Source organism: Petaurus breviceps, unplaced genomic scaffold, assembly GCF_028583685.1.
Source record: "Petaurus breviceps papuanus isolate PSGF00001 unplaced genomic scaffold, PetGlider_PUasm1.0 90451, whole genome shotgun sequence".
NCBI classification, from domain to species: Eukaryota; Metazoa; Chordata; class Mammalia; order Diprotodontia; family Petauridae; genus Petaurus; species Petaurus breviceps.
In genome coordinates, this window is record NW_027187258.1 from 110,859 (window position 1) to 133,600 (window position 22,742).

General features: G+C 48.9%; 1 protein-coding gene across 7 annotated transcripts in view; it reads right to left on the reverse strand.

The window, feature by feature from the left end:
• Positions 1 to 22,742, reverse strand: part of LOC138141650 (ras-related GTP-binding protein A) — a 122,719-nt gene that overhangs the window by 4,562 nt on the left and 95,415 nt on the right. For 6 of the 7 annotated variants that reach the window (XM_069062378.1, XM_069062381.1, XM_069062382.1 and 3 more), the window contains 7 exons: positions 21,223 to 21,256; positions 17,775 to 17,874; positions 13,462 to 13,528; positions 10,513 to 10,735; positions 6,886 to 6,981; positions 4,888 to 5,010; positions 2,258 to 2,349 (listed from right to left, as the gene is read on the reverse strand). In XM_069062378.1, the coding sequence (XP_068918479.1) occupies positions 2,258 to 2,349; positions 4,888 to 5,010; positions 6,886 to 6,981; positions 10,513 to 10,735; positions 13,462 to 13,528; positions 17,775 to 17,874; positions 21,223 to 21,256 (735 nt within the window). Of the gene's footprint in view, positions 1 to 2,257; positions 2,350 to 4,887; positions 5,011 to 6,885; positions 6,982 to 10,512; positions 10,736 to 13,461; positions 13,529 to 17,774; positions 17,875 to 21,222; positions 21,257 to 22,334; positions 22,359 to 22,742 lie in introns of those variants that run through there. The other variant, XM_069062384.1, reaches the window with a different exon arrangement.

Sequence of the window (22,742 nt, forward strand, 5' to 3'; positions counted from 1 at the left end):
GAGAGAGAGAGAGAGAGAGAGAGAGAGAGAGAGAGAGAGAGAGAGAGAGAGAGAGAGAGAGTGTGTGTGTAGCAGGATGCAGTACTCCACCAAGCCTGAGGGAAAGAGTCCAACATCCAGCTGGGTACAGTTCTGACCACCCAGAAGTCAGCTGGGGCAGAGACCCAGGCTGGTGAACCATGAAATGCCCAGCGTGGGAGGAAGCTGACATACTTTGAAATCCAGTCCCCAAGGGAAGCACCCTCAGAAAGGAGGGGGTGGGGGGTGGAGACTGAAAAGACCAAAGATTTCAAGAACTGGAAAACTCAGAGACCTTAAACATAAACAGATAAATCAAGAGGAAAAACTGTTAACAAAAGAAGGAAACACAGCTTCCAAATCTAGTAAACTAGTTCAGGCATCCACAAACAAATACTGCAAAACAAAGGAAAATGATGTAACACTTGATGAGACAGAGGACCCTGTGGAATGTGAGAATGTAGAACCCACACACTACTCCTCAGTGCTTCAAAAGAGAAAAGAGATTTAAGGGAGCAGAGTTTATGTCCTGCACAACAAAAATAATGAGCAGAAAAGCAAAACTGGCACCTGCAATGGCAAGCCTCACCAAGGAAACAACAGAAGCCGAGGACAACTTAAAAGCAAAAAACAAGAATATTCAAAGAAAAGATTCTCACTGTGGTGAGGGAAAAACAGCAACATAATGAATGCAAAGCCTCCACTGAAATGCAAATCAAAGGAGAGCAATTACGTCAACACCCCAAGAGGTCCCAGAAGGCTTTGGGAAAAGTCACTTAAGCTGATATGTTTTGCCTAAGGCCTAAGCACAATGTCCTTTAGCCATGAGATTCACATACTGCCTTTTGCCTCATATTTCAGAAGGGATCCCATTTCTCTCCCAATCAATTTCCACCAACTTGCACCTTCTGGTTCTTTTCTTGAAGTTAGTGGCTTGACAAGCCCATCTTGGCACACTACTATTGCCCACAGTCTGCAAGAATGGAAAACAAAGTCCCTCTCCTTTCTGCTGTACTGGTAGATTGGCAAGATTTCCACCAAAAGGATTTATTCTCCATCTTTAATAATGTGATTCTGGCATTCACTGTCCACTCTCCTCACAATCCTAATTTCATGGCATGATTAAGCACTGACTTTGTGCAGAGCAGAGACTTCAAGAACAGCACCACAACTCAAGGGGAACACCACCTAGGAGAAGGCTGGCATGGGCCACGTCCAGGAAGAAAACTACTATCTCTGTGTCCCACTGTACTGCAAGGCTGAACCAGGACATAAAAAAGGGCCTGTACCCTTTGCCAAACTCCTACACAGCTTCCTCTGCTTGGACGATTTTGAGTTCATACTTCCGAGTCTACTAATTGCCCAATAAGCTTTATAGTTCAACGAACCAACAAGTACCTCATATTCCATACATAGTACACAAAAAAGAACATAGAACTTGGAAACAGAAAAACATGGGCTCAAGTCCTGGTTCCATCCATCACAGTGTGACCTTGGACTCAAGAGGTGAAACTTGACCATGCTGCTCAGCCAACATTAGAACCCAGATCTTTTGACTCCAGACCCACTGATTTTTCTTCTATGCCACATTCTGCCAAAGCCAAAGCAAGCACACGATACACACTTGGGGGAGACCAAAGTTACATCAGCAGGGTTTGTGAATTGAACCTGAGTTCAACTAGACAGCTGGACAGACTTGAGGGGTGGGGGGGTGTAGCTAGGTGGTGTAGTGGATAGAGCTCCAGGCCTAGAATCAGGAACACGTATGTTCCCGAGTTCAAATCTCACCTCAGACACTTACTAGCTTGGGACCCTGGGCAAGTCACTTCACCCTGTTTGCCTCAGTTTCATCATCTATAAAGTGAGCTGGAGAAGGAAATAGCAAACCACTCCAGGATTTCTGCCAAGAAAACCTCAAATGGGGCCATGAAGAGTCAGAAACAACTGAAATGAATGAATAACGTAGACAAAAGTCCTACCCACACTGACTATTCTCTACAAACTCAGAATTCTCAATGCAGGACCACAAACAATGCAGGGTTTGTTAAAAGAAATAGTTAAGCAAAGTGTTGTATCTCTATAGGTCCACATCAAGCCATGAGTAGAGATGGTGAACAGGCATGGCCTCATTCACTGGGGAAAGCATGAATGTGTCCACAAGATGGAGAGGCAGACAGCTGGACAGACAGACAGCTGGAGAGACAGCTGGACGGACGGGCCAACCACCGGTGGCTCTCACCTGCAGCTCAGCTTGAACTGCTTGATAATGTTGCTGATCTTCTCAAACCTGTGGACATCACGCTGTTCCTTACACTGGTAATGGGAAATGACCTGTGGAAAAAGAGAAGCAGCTCCAAATAAGGACAAAGGAGCTCTGCTATGGCTATGTAAGGCCAGCCCCCTTTTCTACAAAGCTCTAAAGTCTTACATTATATGCACACATCAGACAGATATAGCCTCAAGGCTGCACTAAGGTTTCTGAATATCATCACCCCAAAGCACCCAGGGATCATGCCACCGGAACAGGCTGCTGGAACAGGCTGCTGGCTTTCGTTGTCATTTTATTAAATTAGCTCAAATGTATTTTCTACTTGGGGGCCCTATTGTTTAGGAAGTGAACTTTGTAAAAATGCTAAATTCTAATCTTTTTTCAAAGTATTTTACAAGATTCCATTTAAAACAGAGTTAAGTCTAAAGCAAAAGAGAGTAATTAAGAATTCATCATTGTGGGGCGGCCAGGTAGCACAGCGAGTAAGAGCACCAGCTCCAGTGTTGAGAACACCTGGAGATCGAATCCCGGGCTCAGACACTTAGCACCCACCCAGAAACACCTGGCCGTGTAACCTTGAGCAAGTTACTTAACCCCAATTGCTTAGGGGCAGCCAGGTGGCTCAGCGAGTAAGAGCACCAGCTCCAGTGTTGGGATGACCTGGATCAAATCCGGGCTCAGATACTCAGCACTACACCCAGAAATAATAACTGGCCGTGTAACCTTGAGCAAGTTACTTAACCCCAATTGCTTTAAAAAAAAAAAAAAGAATTCATCATTGTGTTTGAAGTGTTGAAACAATTAGTGAAAATCCAATTCCAAGGAGCTTTGGTTATAGCTAGATATACACCCGTGTTTCCTAGATAATAAGACCTATTCCAAAAATAAGCCCTCCCCTTACTGTGTAAGATTCCTCTAAAATAAGCCCTATTGAGATTGCTACTGTAGTGAAGGTGATCCCCTGCGCTACACGCTACATTACGGTACCCCTCTCCCCTCCCCCCCGGAAATGCATGCCACACTCCGAGCTGCATCCAATCAGAGCTGCAGCAGTGAGCCCGTCATCCTGTTCTTTATTGAATTCATTATTGAATAAAGGTACATTTTTTGTTCACATTTATGTGTTTATTAAAATTGCTGTCAATGTTCATTAAAATAAGCCCTCCCCTGAAAATAAGCCCTCTGGTGTTTTTCTGTCCAAAAAAATAATAAGACAGTGTCTTATTATCGGGGAAACACGGTAGTCATGTCTAGAGATGTATGAGTCAAGGAGAGTTCTTGGGGAAAAGTGGTGGCTCCTGACAATTGCCGGCATTTCCCAGAAGCAAAGTTGGCCATCATCACTCAGGCCAGACCAATGTGCCTGCTGGCTACATGAACTTTTACAACTGGATTCTCAGTTTGATCTCCCAGAAAGGGCTGGAAACTCAAATACTTTCTTTGGCTGCTGCCAGGGGAAGTCTCAGAACTAAGGAAAAGGTTTTCCTTTCTGGACATTTGACGTTAAGCCCTGGGTAGAATCTCCAACCTAAGGCCATGATGCCTTCACCAGCCAGATTCAGTGTGGGGGTGGGGAGGCAGCCATCTGGGCTGTTGCCAAGGAAGAGAGGGAGCTCAGGCCACCCTCTAGCCTCACCTTCAGTCAAGAAACTGCCAAAAAGGCTGGCTGCCTTTTAGTTTGTTACATATTCAGTTCAATTCAATAAACACTGAGCAAATACCTACTATGTGTTAGATGCCATGCTAAATGCTGGGGGGGGGGGGGGGAGTGTGTACAAAAAGAGGGGTCAAAGACAGTCCTTGCACTGAAGCAGCTCACAATCCCTGTCCCTCCTAGTGGGGTTGGGGAGGAAGGGTCTTTGGCTCTTCAGCCACACATCCTGGGGCCTATGGTACTACGGGCTACCAGAACAAGCCATCTGCTCAATGTAGGTGTAGCTTAGGCAAACCAAGGAGAAGGGAGGAGATCCTGGGCAGGGTCACAAAATCTCACAGGTACCTAGTCCAGCCCAGCCCTCAATGAGAAGCCCATCTTTCAAATCCCAGACAACTGGTCATCTGGCCTCTACTCAAAGCCCTGCTGTGATGCCCAGGTCCCAAGCACCCAAGGGAGCTCATTTCATTGGGAAGCCATCTGGATGATTAGGAAGGCCTGCCCTGTCACCCACTGCTGCTGGCACTGCCCTCCAGCAGAGAGCCCTTCAATTACCTGAAGGCCTCCGGCATGTTCCCTGCCCACTCCTGGGACAGTGCGTTCAGCCTGGGTTCACAGATTCTCCCCCCACCCACCTTTCCACACAATGGAGAAGTTGATAATTTAGTCAAAGAAATGTAGGGAGAAGCTCATTTCCCACTCTACCTCACTGCCAACTCTGCCTGCAAAGGGAAGGATCAGATACACATATATATCTCTCTAAATATCTAAAGTTGCTCACTGCGAAAGCAACATTCAGAGAATTTCATGGCGGCCATCTGCTAGATGACCTGACTTTGGAAGCAGTGAGCACACAGGAAATGGCCGTCCCCCTAACAGCCCCAGGCCCCTTGGCTTCACCTGCTGTTCAAGCAGGACAAAACAGTACACAGAAGAGAATTCTCACCAGAAAAGTAGCTCTTTCAAAGAGAAGCACTTCATCTGCTTCAATGATCTGAGCGAAATTTCGCAGGTTCATTTCCAGCTGCTGGACGTTGGGGATGAGCTGATAGACGATACTGGACCAGGCCTGCCGGAGGGGGAGAGGAGAAACGCGGAGGGGGAGAGGAGAAACGCCGACTGTGAGCTCCTTGCTCTGCCCCTTCAGTGGGAGGTGTCAGCAGGGAAGACACCAAAGACTCAAAGTTTGCAAAGAGGCCAGGGAGCATTCTAATAAAAGCAAGCATTTCTACCAAGGTTTTCTTCCCCTTGGCAAGTCCTGAGAACTCTCCAATAAAGGCTCAGGCTTTAAGTATGGGGCCAAAGGTCTAGGGAAGAAGGGGGTGACTGAATGAAATGGAATGGAAATTAGCAATTGATTGTTACTCCAATTAAAAACTTTTGTTCAATCCAGGAATGCCTTCATTACCATTTGGAAGGGAAAAATCCAGGCCACCACAGGTCATTAAAATTCATCAAGCCCCTTCCCTCCTTTACCAGTAACCTTGGGGAAAGTGGTGAGCTGGGATTGGAAAGGCAAAAATTTTCTAAAGGGGTGTGTGTACATGTGTGCGGGTGCATGTGTGTGTGTGTGTGTGTGTGTGTGTGTGTTTAACTCCCGTTTAAGATACTCCCCATGCTATCTTTAACAAGCCCTCTGGGCTTTCCCCGATACTTTCCTCCTTGTTCCTATCATCACGGGTACAGTTCCTGGGAAGCCAGTTGTGGCTACCCTTAACCCTGAGAATAGCTTTCAATCACAGTTCTAGGGGATGGATCCTGGCTCACCATTTTGCTGCCATTAAGATCACTATCAAAATGAGTATGAACCAAAGCTGCAGTTGCATTCAATCAGGAGAGCATTGGCAAATTCTGGCAAGACTTCAGAATGGGGAGGGAACAGGATGGGAATCAGGCACTGTGCTAAATGCTTCACAAATATTAGCTCATTTCATCCTCACAACAACCCTGAGAGCAAATTGCTATTATGATTCCCATTTTACAGTTGAAGAAACTGCAGTAAACACTGATGAAGTGACTTGCCCAGGCTCAGCAAGTGATTGAGGCTGAATGTGAACTCCTGTCTTCCTGACTCTAGCCCAGTGTTCTGTCCATGGCGCCACCTACCGTGTTTCCCCGATAATAAGACCTATCCCGAAAATAAGCCCTCCCCTTACTGTGTAAGATTCTTCTAAAATAAGCTCTCCCCCGAAAATAAGCCCTATTGAGATTGCTACTGTAGTGAAAGTGATCCCCTGCGCTACACGCTACATTACGGTACCCTCTGTATGCACCTCCCCCCCATGAAACGCACGCCGCGCTCCAAGCTGCATCCAATCAGAGCTGCTGCATCCAATCAGAGCTGCAGCAGTGAGCGCGTCATCCTGTTCTTCCCCAGTGATTTGCTTGCTGGCGCCTTTGAGAGCAGTGCCGCGGAGGAGAGCTGAGGCAGGACAACATAAGCCCTCCCCTGAAAATAAGCCCTCTGGTGTTTTTCTTCGAAAAAATTAATAAGACAGTGTCTTATTATCGGGGAAACACAGGTAGCTGCCAGAAGTTAACTGAGGGGGCAGCTAGGTGGCGCCATAGTGCATAGAGCACCAGCCCTGGACTCAGGAGGCCCTGAGTTCAAATGAGACCTCAGACACTTGACACTTACAAGCTCCTTGGACAAGTCACTTAACCCCAATTGCCCTGCCTCCCCCCTGTAAAAATAAATAAATGAATGAATGAATGAATGAATGAATAAATAAATAAATAAAAGAAGTTAATTTAGGTTAAGCACAAAAAGCCACAATATTATTTGGAAATTAAATGACCAGTGACACTTCATTTTCACACTAGGCCTTTTTTCTCCAAAATTTAGACAAGCCAGGAATCAGAGTAAGATTTTCACTTTGTTAATTTCCTTCCATGATTTGGAGATTCCTATTTTCAACTGAGAGAACTCAGAGAAAGTACCAACCTTATAGAGTGTTTCATCCCAGATAGATGTTCGAAAACAAGCACATTCCAATGGGCGGGACAACCGCCTCAGGTCTTCCTCCCGTTCCTTAAAAATCTGAAGAAAAAGCAAAAAGAAGGATCCAACATGTTTGACCAACAAGTAATTGTTCCTGCCTTTCCTTGCAGAAACAAACCAAGGATCCAATTATTATGACAGCATCTTGTCAGCCGGCTGGTTTTCCTTCTTAAGCTAAGTCAGAGGTAGGTCCCCAGGAGATGCTACTGGTTAGGACTGAAGTACAACAGAGTGAGAAGAGCCTCAAGTGAGGTCAGTTTGAAGCTATAAGGAACATCTGACTTGGACATCCTTCTGTACACGGAACATAGTATATTGAAGATAAGTCAGCAGCAAGTATAAATTCTTTAATGGTAAAACTCAGTTCCAGAGACGTAACTAGTAATTTTGTGCCCTCAACTGGGATGGGGATAGGGGAGTGAAAGGTGCTAAGACGTCCCAGGACAGTTCAGGGCAACTGTGAAATGGGGGAAAGAAGTGAGCTTTTTGGGGAGTGCTCAATTTTAATGAACGATCTGTTTTAAGTAAGTTCTCAGCTCAGTTGCTTCTGGCTGCTGAAGCAAGTGCTATCTGAGTCCCTACATTCCAATTCCCTCAGGGACACTCTCACTGCACCATCCCAATGAATCCCAAGTGGCTCAAAAGAATTTTCCCAACTTCACAGAAGCAGCAAGAGTTCGATTAGAATCCATCCTCTCTGACTGTTGCCCGGTTTGGCCGGAGCAATGACAAAGGCGGAAGGGAGGTTCATGTCCACTCCTGCCACACGGAGCCAGCCCAACACTTGACCCTCCTCCTCCTTTCGAATGGTCATCGGTAAAGCAATCCAAGTGCTCACCTAGCATTGAAATTATAGAGCAAATGAATCTAGACCTTCCCCCAGATCTCTGTGTGTTTGTTTCTCTCTCACACTCATGATTCCATAAATTTCATTTATGGACATTTATGGACAGCACCTCTCCCTAGAAGTGCCCCCGCTTTGACAGAGGCCTCTCTCTCTGCTTTCTTTTGCTCCTTTCTCCTCTTCTAGGTCAGGAAGGAGTACTAACTTCTGGAAATAAGACATCCAAAGACCAATCATGTACCCTCCTGTGCCCTGGGGCCTAAGCAGGGTGTGAGTGAGCCAGGGGCCAGGCATCTGAGGCCACAAGCTGCCATAGCAGGCTTGGCTCTTCCTTTTACAGATGTTAGGGAACTGAGGCCCACAAAGAAGTGATTTGTCCAAGGTCACAGAGCATGACTTTGGAAAGCAAGTCTGCTGGGTCTCCCAATATCATGCATGCAAAAGCTGCCACTGGGCTAATGGGGTCACTGGCCCCAGGTACCTTTTCCTTCTCAAACTGCAAGCATACACCTCTTGATGCAGAGCGAGGGGTCTTGGAAAAACAGTCAACAGCAGGACTCCAGACCTGAGCCTTGTGGAGAACCAAGGCAGGCTGAGGATGTGCCCCAGAAGAGCCTGGAATCAAAGGCAAGAATGCCAGTGCTCGGCTATGGGGCGAAGAAGAGACAAGGGCTTTCAGATGTGCATTGCCAAGCAGGGAGGAGAGCAGCTCTGACCCTGATGGCCGTTCTGGCCCTCAGTCATTTCTGCCCTTAGGGTCACTCTGGCCCTGATGGCTGCTCTGGCCCTCAAAGTCATTTCTGCCCTGACAGTCCCTCTGGCCCTCAAAGTGATTTCTGCCCTGATGGCCACTCTGGCCCTCAAAGTCATTTCTGCCCTGACAGTCACTCTGGCCCTGATGGCTGCTCTGGCCCTCAAAGTCATTTCTGCCCTGACAGTCACTCTGGCCCTGATGGCTTCTCTGGCCCTCAAAGTCATTTCTGCCCTGACAGTCACTCTGGCCCTGACAGCCGCTGTGGCCCTGATGGCTGCTCTGGCCTACAAGTACAGGCCTCAGAACCCTGTCAGCTCCTAAGCTGCCTGGGAGAGCTTTCAATTAGAAAAGGCAGCTTAGGAAATGCAGCTTGGCTACTGCCTGAGCACTGGGCAGAGATGGCTCAGACTCCACACATGGTCATCAGAGAGCTTCAGGAAAACAAGAGGCCCCTTCACAAGCTGGGGGCTGGCAGCCAAATGGGTGACTCTGAATGCTCTTCTCTGGCCTGGCCAGGAGCGTGGGGTTTGAATCTGTGGCATTACTTTCTAAAAATACAATGGAGCCATGGAATGTTCTTTTAAGGAAGAAAAGAGGAAAGGAAAGTGCACTTTTCAAGTGCCTACTATGGGCTAATCACTGTGCTAGAAGCTTTTCACTAACATGGCCTCATTTGGTTCTCATAACACCCAGGGGTGGGGGTGGGGGAGGTGTTAGGTGCTTTTGTGAGCTCCATTTTATTGTTGAAGAAACTGAGGAGGAAGTTCAGTGACTTGTCCAGGGTCACACAGCTAGGAAGTATCTGAGGCAGTGTTGGAACTCAGGTCTTCCTGCATCTTGCCTTGGTGCTCTGTGGTGCCCCCTAGCTGCCTACAGGTTCTTAAAGGATTGGGAATAGCTGAAAGAAGGCTGAACACTGCCTGGGTTTCAGTCCAATCTCTGCTGCTAATATTAGCTGTGTGACCTTGGAAGAGTTCCTTTTTTTGGGGGGTGGGGGTGAGGAAACCTCAGCTCCCTAAGATATATAAAAGAAGGAGCTAAGGGTGCTGTTGCAGCCTTGGACCTCACATGCCTCACCTCCTTTCTGAGTCAGCACTTCCTGGGCCCCAGGGCCCAGAATCAGAGATGGGGAAGGGGAGAGAGAAAGGGAGAGAAGGGAAAGAGGAGAAGAGGAAGGGGGAAGGGGAGAGAGAAACAGAGAGCCAGCGAAAGAGGGAGAAGGGAAGGGAGAGAGGGAACCAGAAAGAGCGAGGGAGAAAGGGCATCTTCGAAGTACAGTGGAAGCCAGAGGGTGAGCCAGGAGGAATTCTGACACAAGGGGAGCAGGAAGAAGAGACCAAGAGGTGGCCATGGGGTGGAGGGTGAGAGCCTTTCCTCCCAGGCCAGGGAGAAGCTGCAGAGCTGGGCAGTGCCCAGGAGCTGGCCTGCAGCTACTCAGACCTTCTCAGGCTTGGACCCATTCACTTGGGGTTTTTCTTTTTGTTCTATGGAACGGTTCTCTGATAAGGGGATGGGAAGGGATGGCAGGAGAAACAACGTGAAAAAGAGAGACAGGGATGTTCCAGGAGGGTCCCGTCCGCCAGCTAATACCCTGCGTTGCTGTCGTTCAGTTGTTTGTCAGTCGTGTCCAACTCTCTGTTGGCCCCATTTGGGTTTTTTTCAGCAGAGATATTGGAGTGGTTTGTCATTTCCTTCTCCAGACCATTTGACAGATGGGGAAACTGAGGCAAATAGGGCCCAGCCTTCACCCCAACCCCAACCCTGGCCCAAGAGAAAGTACTCAGCAGACAGGAAGGGAGAGACCCTTGACAGCCAAGTAAGGGTTCTTTGGCACCATCACATGGCTGGGCTATATCCCCTCTACCCTGTTACCAAAAAGGAGCCAACAGCACATTGTTCTACCCACCCCTCTTTAAAGGAAGGGCCAAGAACACCGCCAGGCTGGCCTAGCAACCTGAGCCACACTTCTTACCAGGTCCCGCTGATCCTCCTGAACAAGATCCATTTTGTGCACAAGGCAGAAGATCTTGGCATCAGGCGAGTTCTGAAGAATGGCCTCTAGGCAAGACTGGTAATAATGCATGTCCTTCTCCAGCTCTCGGCTTTCCACATCAAACACATAAATCAGAACCTCCACATTGCGGAAAATATTGTCTCGCTGACTGGTAAAGTAGTTCTCCATGAAGGTGTCCTGGCTGGGGAGAAGCAGACAGAGGGGACCAGTGTGCCAGAGCCAGGGTATTTACAGTTTACCCCAGCGTTACAACAGTTGTTTGTGGGATGTGCCAGGATCTCAACTCTAAGCCTACAGTTAAGACAACTTCTGGCTAAGGAAATTCCCAGAGAAAAGGGATGGAGTGGAGCCCTCCAGAAGCTGAGCAGCCTCAGGCAGGCCACCTCCCTCCTTCCCCCAAAGGTTTCAGGCTTGTTCTGCCTGGCACTGAGCACAGAAGGGTTACAAGTAGTCACATTTTTGACACAAACCATGCATTTTTCCATGAACTCTTTAGAGAACATTCATCCTCCTGTATTTCATGGAATATGGAGGGTCATTTCCCTATTTTGAATGATTACAGAAATTTATAGTCTTGCCATTTGGAGTTTTAGGAAACACTGTCTATACTGTCTGTCCTGTCGGTTAATGGATACAAGTCTTTGATAAGGAACACAACGCTCTTCCCATGGGAGAAGGTGAACTGTCACAAAAATGTGCTTGGCAACGTGGCTCCTTAGAATACCCCATGGGGGAAGAAGGGGCTGCTTGTATTGAGAAAATCCTCCAAACCTAGCAAGGCCAGTCTACTCACTGTGCCCAGAATATCTGACAGTCCTTCCTACCTCCACGCCTTTGCTGGGCTGTTGCCCCTCCTCCCTACCTCCAGTCAAACCCCTTCCTATTCCTGAAAATATGCCCCGCCCCATTCAACTCCTGCCCCCACCCCCTGCCTTCTTCACCATCTTGCCCCACCCATCTCCAACTCTCTTCCTCCCTGAAGGCCCACTGTTTCTACTGCTCATTTGGAGCCTGGTTCCCTTGCCATGCTCGCTGCTCCAGTGTTTCCCTCAACTTCCCAAGGACATCCCAAACTCCTAAAAGAGGGAGCACACACATTGTTCACACTCATGCACACAGGCCTCTTTAACCATGCTCCCCTGCTGTTAGCCCAGTGCTGAAGAAGAACTCAAGGAAAGGCGCCCTCCCCACCCCCTGCTTCTGGATTAGACAGCAGAGACTCAGCAAAATGGCCCTGCTAAGGCAGCTAAGCAGCACTGCAGGGGACAGAATAATGGAAGATGTGAGCTCAAATCCAAGCTCAGACGTTCATCAGCTGCACTGCAGAGAAACCTGCTCCAGCTTCCTCAACAGGAAAAAGGGGGAAGCACTAGTGCGTCCCTCCCACAGTGCTGTGAGATTGAATGAGTTAATATCTGTAAAGCGTTCAGCACACTGCCTGGCACGTGGTCAGCCCTATATAAATATTCATTTCCTTTCCCCTTCCATCACTCAAGAAAGCTTGTGGAGGAAAGCAAGCACATGCCTTGGAGAAAAAAAGGCAGCATGTATGAGGTAGAAAAATACATGATGCAAAGAGTGGGTGCCTTGAAATTTCCAAGAAGGAAAAGCTCATTGTGAGTGGGAGGAGTTAGAAAGCCTTCAGGGTAGAGAGGATGGCTAGGAGCTTGGGAAGAAAACTGGGAGGACCGACCTCCAACAATTCATTTCTGAAAACTTAGTGGTAATTTGGAGGCTCCTTTTGTGGGACAGGAAGCTGAGGCTAGCCATGAGCATGAATGCCTCAAGGCTGTCGGTCAGAACCGTAACCCACGTCCTGACACTGGGTCAGGAAGTCAAGGGCTTTCTGGGAAGCAGAGCCCAGACCAACTGGCCACCGAACCCAAGGTTTTCCAGTCTCCCCCAACTCCAAGCCTGTGGGCTTTTGCAGGGGGGCTGAGAAGAGCAGCCAGCTCACGGAAAGCTGTGAGCACGTGCACTGTCTAGCAGGGGGCGAGAAGCTTCCCCTCCATCCATGGTTCACATGCTGTGCCCAGAGCCCTTGAACAGAACTAGAGAATGGTTCGCGTGCTTTGGATTTCTTTGTCTCTGCTTGCCATTTGTTCATATCTTTTGGTCATTTTGTTCTTTGGAATTCTTTGCACGTATTTCCTTGTTTTTCTAAAATCACTGGGCTCATCATTTCTTACAGCCCAATAATGGTCCATCACTATCAGAGACCACAGCTCATTCAACCATTCCCCAACTGACGGGCATCCCCACCACAAAGAGCTGCCATAAAGATTTTAGAACACAGAGGTTCCTTTCCTTTCCACCAATCATCTTTGGAAACAGACCTAGTAATGGTGTTGCTGGGTCAGAGGGCATAGGTACTTTGGCAACTTTGGGGGCATGATTCCAGCTTGGATCACTTCACGGTTCCTCTGGCAGCTAGCCGGTGTTGGGTTCAGGCCTCTATATCAGCCTCTGGACCCTCTTCCTACCCTCCAAAAAGCAAACAGATGATGTGGGACTAGATGGCTAAAGGGGAAGGAAATGGATGGGTCCAGGGAGCTGTGGCAACTTGAATCTCATAAAGCCATCAAACCAAGGGATGTTTCTCAACTGCCAGGCCAATGATTAAGATAGGAACATGGGGAGCCCTCAAAGGAGCTTAGAACACACAAGTCTCCGGTGACAAGGGCTCCTGGGCTGGTGCCTTTAACCCGTCCACCTCTCAGTTTGTTACACAGCTGAGTGTGCACCCCAGGGCCACTCTGACTCCCATGACACTACAAGGAAAGAGGGCCGGGCTTGGAGTCAAGAAGACCTTGAGTTGGGGAAGCTGAGACCCGGACGCTACTCAGATGCTGCCTATTGTTCTGCTACCCTACCGGTTAGGAACCTGAGAAGGCAAATGATACCTACCCACCACAGTCCCAGAGGTTCAGTACCAGGTTTCCCAGAAATCGAACATGAGAATGCTCCACGTCAACTGGAAAAGAAACAGAAAAGAATCAGAATCATTGCAAAGAAAGGTAGACATTCCACCAAGGACAAGATTTATCTCTAAAAGCAAAATCCCCCTTTGATGGCACAGAGGGGAATGTGCCTTGGGAAGCCAACTGGCCTGGCACAGAGCCAAGGCCCCACAGCAAACTCTGAGTCTGTTTCCCAAGCCTCAGGCTGGCCTAGGGTGGGGCCCTCCCCCCCACCTGGCTGGCCCCTCAAGAGGCACCAACACTGTTTGCTGAATGGCACACATGCACATGCATGTTTGTGTGTGTGCATGCATGCATGTGTGTCTGGTCAAAGACTGTATGTACATCCATGATCTCCCTTGAGTGTCACAACCCTATGAGAAAGACACCACAGGCACTGATCTTACAAACAAGATCAAGACTCAGAGGAGGAAGTGCCTTGCCCTGGTCACACAGTGCTGGGGGCAGGATTTGAACCCAGGTTTTCCTAAGTTTGAGTTCAGCACTTTTAATGCTTAAGGCCAGAGGAGCAGGATTTCCAAGCAGGTGGCACAAGCCAATACAAAGGAAGAAGCAAGATGCCAGGAGGGTCACAGTCAGCATTAGAAGCCAGGAGTCCTTGCTCCCCCTTCTTCGTTGCAATGTAACAAGTGGCTGAACTGGGCCTCTCTTGCACCCGGTACCGTCGCCAGACTCTCCCTCTGCCACCGCGCTTCAGCCCTGGCTCCTCCTCAGAGGGTCACAGTAGCTCAGAGCCTGCAGGCCGCTAGCCAGCTACTGACCCATAGGTTAGTATCCCTCCTTCCTCAACGAGTTCTCAGCCTGCTTAACTGCCTTTCTCTCCTTCACCCGCACATAATAATCCCCACTCCAGTACCCTACCTATCCATTTCCTCATGACCTCCTCCTCTGGTCCACCATGGCCGCACACACAGAGATGGTCATGATCTTGATCTTGCCAGCGGCCACCAATGGTACCCTCTGCACGCTCCCTAACTCTCTCAGAGATTCTGAACCTTCTGTCGTCATGAACCCCTGGCAAGCTGCTGAAGTTGAAGGACCACTTTCTCAGGAGGATGGTTTGAAACACCCAAAATCCAGCATGTGGGATTACTAAGGACATCAGTTCTATGGCAAGCCCATCTCAGCCACGTCACTGCTCAGCACCCCAGCTTGTCACCACTCTCTCCTGGTTCTCCTCCCACCTCTCTGATGGTTTCTTCTCAGTCTCAGGCTGGGACCTCAGCCAGGTTACCTGCACTTACCTAAGCTGGAGGGGCCTTCTGTGCTGGGTTCTGCTCTTGACTTTCTCCTCTTTTCCCTCTCTACTACCTCACTCGGTAGTCTCCCAAGCTCCCATGGGCCTGTTAGCATTCCTCGATATACAGATGGACCCACCTGGCCAGCCTGACCTCCAGCTTCATGTCACCACCTGCCTTTTGGACATCTCAAGTTGGATGTTCTGTGAGCATCTTTCTGCCCAAACCCTTTCCTCTTCCCAATTTTCCTTTCCTTGTCAAGGGTCCCCACATCTTTCCAGTCATCCAGGCTTGTCAACTCCTTACCATCACATCCAATCATTTCTGCCTTCCCATCTCCACTCCCACTGCAGCCACCTCGCACAGGCCCACTGAGGCAGACTTCTGGCTGCTCTCTCTGTCTTAGTCTCTCTCCACTTCATTTGGCAGTCAAAGTGACAGTACTACAGCACCCACTACTCTCTACATTCCAGTGGTTCCCTATCACCTCAAAGATGAAATACAAAATCCTCATGAGAAGCCTTTTGAAACGTGGCCCCTTCTGTCTTTGCACTGGCTGGCCCTCCTCACCTCTGCCTTGTGCCTCGCCTTACATCCCCCCAACCCCCACAACGTGAGATCCTTTCTGGCAGAGGCACTTAGCACAATACCTAATATACAGGAAGTGCTCAATAGAGACAGGCTGCCCTGCCTTGACTCCAATCTAGCACTTCATAACCTAACCCCTTCCTCCCTTGCCAGTCTTCTCACACCTTCTGGGGGCCATCTCCAGTCATCTTGATCCATATCTGGCCACTGGCCCCAGATGGCTCTGGAGAAGTGAGGCTGGGGACCCTGAGCAGCCCTCCCTCACTTTCAAGTCATGGCATCACCTTCCTGACACCTTCCTCTCCTCCATACTTCCTTGTTTTTCCTCATATATAACGCTCTATCTCCCGACTGTGTGTATTTGCAATGGCTGTGCCCCATGCCTAGAATGTTCTCTCTCCTGGCAGTTACACAGCTGGGCAGTGTCTGACTCCAGTGTCCCATTCACTAGGCCAACTCCCATCTCCCAACCAGACTAATATCCCTGCAATACTCCTCTAGGTATGCTGTTCTGTTGTCCACAATTAGCCTGTGGGTGGTCAGACTCTAAGCAGGAATGCTGGCAGGACAGCATCCAGGCAGCAGTGGGCAGGGCTCTGGTCAGTTGTCAAAGAACAAGCCCAGGAGGGTCTAGAGCTACTGGCTGAAAGCAAAAAGTCATCAAAGCCTGGAAATTACTAGCACCTACTATGTGCAAAACACATGTTTCTTAAAAGCTTTTGGTAGCTAGGTTGCCCAGTGGGCAGAGCCCTGGACCTGGAGTCAGGAAGAGTTGAGTTCAAATCTGACCTCAGATACGTCCTGGTGAGACCCTGGGCAAGTCATTCTGTCTCCCTCAGTTTCTTCAACTGTAAGATGGGGCTAATAATCACACCTGCCTCCCAGGGTTGTTGTGAGGATAAAATTAGATAATATTTGTAAAGTTCTCATCAAAGTGCCTGGACAGGGTAGGCTGGTTTCCTTCTTTCTTTCCTTCTGGCCAAGGATGGATTGTATCTATCAAAGGTCAGAAAAATAAACTTGTCTGAAGACCTAAGCCTCAGACAAAGAACGTTAAACTCTCTGAATACAAAAGGGGAGGGTGAAAACTATCTAGTCTCTAATCCAGATTTCCAATACTAGCAGAAGCAGCAGGCTTTGAATTTAGGCCTTTCTGACTTCACGACCAGCCCCAGTTCTCTTACATCAAAGTACCTCTCATTAAACTCTGCCAGGAGAGAGGCTAGAACCATTCAGCTATAGGCTAGACAGGATGACCCCTGATTTTTCTTTCAACTCTCAAGATTCAATCAATGTTTCTGTGATATGTGAAAACCCTTTGTGAGAAAGTCTAGAATAACATTTTGAAGGCTTCTGAAGGACTAAAAAGGTCAGGGGTGGGTGCTCTCAGCACGAGGCCACCTCCAAAGGAGTCCCTGAGTACCAAAGCGCCTCCCCTCCCTGAGACAGCCACCGGCAACAGAACCAGGGAACGAAACCAGAAAGAAAGAACTCAAGGAAGGAAGAAAACATGAAGCACTCAAAAGGCTGCCTGGAAAGGAGGAGAATCTTCAAGCTGATAAATGTATCTTCATGTTATCACAGTGTGATGGTCACATAGTACCTAGATTTGCCCTAGAATGACTGTGACCAAGAAGTATTTTCCCAGAGATTGGAGGATACAAGATATCTAAGCTAAAACACACAGACCTGGTCGGGAAGGGAAGGGGAATGACTGTCAACACTGTATTACTTTCATGTCTCAGAGAGAGGGAAAAGCCAAAGAATAGGAAAGTAACTTGCTTTTGGGGCCTAGAGACGAGTCAGAATTTGGGTCGGGTTGCATGGGCTCGGGTCGGGTGAGCACGTGGCCTGAAGGCTCCAGGGCCAAGAAGGCCAGGGCTAGCTGACTGAGCACCTTAACAGGAAGGAGGGAGGGAGGCTAGCTGCAGCCCACAAGTGGATCTCTCCACTGGCCACAAGGACACACAGCTAGCCTAACATGGCTTCCCATTCCAGTGTTCCCTACAGCTACTTGCTGCTCGTGAGTTAGAGCCTATCTGTTCTCTCCCCACTCACTGATACTCCCCAAAGCAACCACTAAGGACTCAATTCTAGAAAAGCATTTGGCTCTTCCTCCCTTACTGAGATAGGGGACAGGGCCATAGAAGGCCCCGCCAATGCCTGCTATCTCCTACGATGGAGGTCTCTGCTGACAAGCCACCCATTCCCACCCCCAGCCCTGGCAGTTCTGTCAGGCAGTGTCTCCTCTGGCAGGGGCCATTTTCAGAAGCTACATGCTTCACTAAGGAAACAGGCCTGTGTTCTGAAGAAACAGCCCTCTCCAAACCTGTGCCAAGAGTCCAAGGCCAACTACTGCAATCACCCTTCCAGGTGTGGTTTGGGGATTGGAGGTAAAGATGAAGGAACTCACTTGTTGCACCGAGCCGACGGGTGTCTCTCGCGATATAATTTGCAAAGATGATTGATCTCATGCTGGTCTTACCAGACCCACTCTTACCCATCAACAGCACCTGTTGAGTAATAGAAGAAAACAAGGTGTTCACTTAAAGTGATTTACAAATGGTGGCACACCTCTTTCTCTCCCATTGGATATTTTATTGAAATGATGCCCGCAATCAGTAGGCAGCTACACTGGTGTACAAGTAGCACTGATACTGGATTTCATACGGTACAAAGAGCCTTGGGCCAGAAGGTGTCTACTGAGCCAAGGAAGACACGTGGAATTCTGGGTGCCAGCTACCTTCCTGTCACTATTCCTTGTCCCATACCACCTGAGGGCATGAGCTCATTGCTTCAGGCCTTACTCTATACAGAATACTAGACTAAACACTGCAGAGAAAACATGCACTGGAGAAGAAGCCCTGCAGCCTCATAGTCCACGGCCAATGCAAGGAATGCAAGATGAACTAAGGGAATAGAGCTATCGCTGCAGTGGTTCCTGCCCCCCTTCACCTTCCTGTCCTTGCAGAACTTCACAAGGTTCTCGCCCCTCATATTTGTGTCTATTCCAATTCTGATAAAGCTAGGGTATCAGGACGGGGGAAGACTCCGGAAACAAAGCACAAACAAGTTGCAACTGTCTCAGGGGACTTTCTCTTGGACCCATGAAAAATCTCCAGCAAGATAATACGTTTCCAAATGAGCTGGGTCAGAAGAGCCCTCTGGTTCAGTGACTGCACTGGCTGTGGCGAAGGAAGGCGAGAGAGAGTGAGACAGAGAGAGACAGAGAGACAGAGAGGGGGGGGGAGAGAGACAGAGAGAGTGAGAGAGAGAGACAGAGAGACAGAGAGAGGGGGGGAGAGAGAGAGACAGAGACAGAGAGAGAGAGAGAGAGAGAGACAGAGAGGGGGGGAGAGAGAGACAGAGACAGAGAGAGCGAGAGAGAGAGAGAAAGACAGAGAGAGAGAGACAGAGAGAGACAGAGAGAGAGACAGAGAGACAGAGACAGAGAGAGACAGAGACAGAGACAGAGAGAGACAGAGAGGGAGAGAGAAAGAGGGAAAACTAAATAATAACAAAAGAGGGAGAAATTGCTGCTGTATCTTCCCCGTCCATTCCTAAGATAAAATGCCTGGAGGTTGAGCAGCATCTATGATCCTGAGAACACCAGAGGATACCACTTAAGCAATTGAGGTGAGATCCAAATATCCCTTTTTTAGACAGAAGGAGAAAAAGAAAGGATGCTGAAAGTCCCTCAAGGTTAGCATCTCTTCTTCCCAGCAGCACACAGAAACATGTTTGAAGAACTGCTTGGTGCCAGAATTCCTGTTTTTGCTGACCTGGCTTTTTTTTTTACTTTTGAAAATTCTTTATGATGTGGGCTGATTCTCTGGGTAAGAGGGGGTAGGGATGTAGTTGGAAATGAAGAAGATATAAAACCAAAAGATATCAGTAAATCTTTTTCTTAAAGAAATGTTTCTTGAATGATAGTAACTGAAATCTATTTACCTTGTAGAAAGTCAGGAAGGTCAGCAATTTAAAGCCACCAACCTCCAGACTACCCTATAATCTCCTCACCTATATTCTCAATCTGCTTTCTTATAACAGTCACTAATACACAATACTAAATTGTCATTAAGTCCAAGGGGAAAGGACTGCAACATTTCCAAAGGACACAAGGAAGCCAGCTGACAGTTGTAACCATTAGACCTGACTGGCCCACGACCTGACTTTGGAGATGAGTGAGCTCTCTGGTACTAGAGAGACACCACCTGAGTGAAGGTATGTCCAAGGGGAGAGAAAATATGCCCCTAAAGCCCTTCTCCCTCAATCTAAAACAACTCAGGTGGAAACCAGTACTAGGGGGGCCAGGTGCTGAATCTGTGTGGCAGAAGAGCTACTTTACCACTTGTATGACATGAGACCCATCATTTCCCCAATCTGGGACTCAGTTTCCCAATCTGCACAACCAGAGGGTGGGACACCAAGGTCCTATCCACGTGTAAATACACAATCTTATAACCTTGCTTTTGACATCAAGTAATTATAAATACCACATTCAATCCCCAAATGCAAAATAAAGACTTTTTGGGTGTAAATACTGGGAGAGGAATGATAAAAATTGCATCAGCTGTGCGAGGAATTCAGCATATTAATCAATCCAAGAAAGGAAATTGTCCCAACAGACAGAAGCAGGCCCTTTCTGAGAAGATAGGGGCAAGGCCAGAGAGAGTTTGGTTTCGTTTGGGGGTTTTTCCCAAATCACACATAATCATGGCTGTGTTGTCTGTGAAAGAAAGATTTTCGTACATTTTCCCCCTTAAGTAAAATTTACAAGGAAAAAACATTTCCCTTGAAGTTTTACCTACTAGGAAAATGGTGAAGGTATTTTGTTTTGAAATCCTATGATGCAAGACCCAGAATTTTGTCTGAGCTGTTCTACTGTCCACAGAGCATACCTGAGCTAGAAGGCCCTTCATTGGTTAGCTTTCTCAAGGTGGCTGTAATGGCCCTCATCAGGCTCAGGAAGAGGTCCTTTCAACCATCCTGCCTCCAAGAGAAAGCTGCTCCCTTCCTACCAGGGAGGCAGGACTGGACACATGTAGGGGAATCTCTTTTGCTGGACTATGCATATATATTACAGGAATTTTCTTTTTTTTTGGGGGGGGGAGGGGGTAGAATGGAGGAAAAATAAACACTTGGGGATTAAAAAAAATTGAACCCTTTCTTTTTCAAGGGCTTCCCCACTAGTTCTGGAGTAGAACTCTAGCAGAGGACTTAGTAAAAATATCTTTCAAATATTCTACCACATACAACACATTTCCTTAAAACTAAAACCCATAACAAACTCAATAACAACTAATAGTTTTTCCATATGCGCAAATTCCATTCCAGCATGTATTAAAGCCCTATGTGCAATTCAGTCCAGTATTCATATTAAGCATGTTATGTGCAAGACTGGCCTTGGGCTAGCCAGGACACAAAGACAGAAACAATCCAGTCTATGCTTCAAGGAGCTGCATTCTAGGACAGAAAGTATGCAGAGATAAGTAGACACAAAGCATTTTCTGGGTAGGAAGAATGATGTTAAGGTGGGGTGAGGTCAGAGGGAGGAGGAAGAGGAGGAGAATCAGCAAAGGCCTCCCATAGGAGGGACCTTTTGGGCTGAGTCTCAAAGGGGAGGGTAAGGATCCCAGGAGGCAGACAGGTCAGGGAAGGCACGTAGTGGCCAAGGACTGGCCAGAGATGCAGGAGGAAGAGAAGAGCAGGATAGAAAGGCCAGGTGGAGCCAGCTTTGGAAGGGCTTGGAGGAAGCAGGGACACGAGCAGGCCTGGGCCATTACAAGCGTATGGTCCCTGGCCCGAACGTCTCAGAACTTTAGCAGTTGCTTGCTCTTTGATGGTCTTAGGGTGCTTACCTTTTTCTTCATGGCTGTGATTGGCATCACCCACCTGTAGATTTAAAAAGAAAGAGTCCAATGACATGGTCCAATGACAACTAATACAATTTCAAATTAGTGCAAATTTGGGAAGGGGCCTAGTTGAGGTAGAATCCGAATGTCACATTGTTGGCTTTTTGAATCCCCTTTTGTCTCCCCCACCAGGAGACCTGATCTTTGCTATTTAGCCACCGAACTACGTGTCCTGAGGGCAGCTAGTCCTGAAGAAACCTGGGGATCTAGAGGGTCAGCTGCTGGACTTGGCACCTGGAAGACCTCAATTCAAATCCTGCTTCTGGCCATTACTGCATGTTTGACTCTGGGTAAGTCCTCAAACCTCTTCTCTTAATCTGTAAAATGGGCATAATGACAGAATCTCCCTCCTAGAGTCCCAGGAGACTTGAATGAGATAATACAAGACAAGTGTTTTGTAAACCTTAAAGTGCCACATAAATGAGAAATGCTTAGAAATTATCGACAATTGGGGGAGGGGGAGGGGCAGGGAAGAAAGTCAAGACCTGTAATTCTATCAGCATGAGAAATTTAGGATGTTCTTCCAAAAGTTGCCTGTGGGACGCTGACAGGTTGGGGGCTAGGCAGGTGCCTTCAGGATCAGGCCTCTGAACCCAAGATCTACCTAATTCCAAGGCCAGTAAGCTGGGTCGCTTCTCATGAACAACCTGGCATGTGTTTGCTTTCACTTAGTGACAAAAAGAGGCTGGAAGGGTGAGATATATTAGGAACCTAATTTGTAATCAAGTGGAATCGATTTAACGCTCGACTCAAGCTGCACTGGAACAGAGCAAGAGGGCACCTCGCCTCCCACCCGCACCCAGCTGCGAGCTGGTCACATTGTAACCAGAATGGATACTGTTTCCCAGAGGAGTGCCGAGGCACTGCTACCTGCACTCGAGCTGCCAACTACTGACCTCGGGCTCTCTTATTAGGCCGGAAGGATCGGCTGGGCCGCACTCGCACCCGGACCCGGGGCCCAGCCCAGCCCCGCCCTGGCGCCCCCCCCCCGGCCCCCTCCCCTGGCTCCAGCCCGTCCACCCGCCAGCCCCCGACCCCTTCCATCCCCTTACGCAGACCCTGTGGCCCCCAGCAGGTAGGCCGAAGCGCCCCATCGGCCGAAGTCGCGGCCCCATCCTCCGGAGGCCGGCCCGATGGGAGGGAGAGGAGGGAGCAGGGGGAGCGGTGGGAAGGGGGTCGGGGCCAGGGCCGGGCGAGGGGCCGGCCGGGGTGGGGACTCGGGAGGTGGCAGGAGCGGGGACGAGCTGGCTCCCCGGGCCCGGGCCCGGGCCCCGAGCCGGCTGGCCAGAGCGCCCCGCGACAGACCGGCTAGGGACGGGGCCGGCACCGGCACCGGCACGGGCGGCGGCGGAGGCGGCGGGGCTGCCGGGACCTGAGCCAGGGCCGGGGCCGGGGCCGGGGCCGAGGCCGAGGCCAGGGCCGGGGCCGGGGCCGGGGCCCGGGCCGAGGCCTGGGCAGGGGGCGGC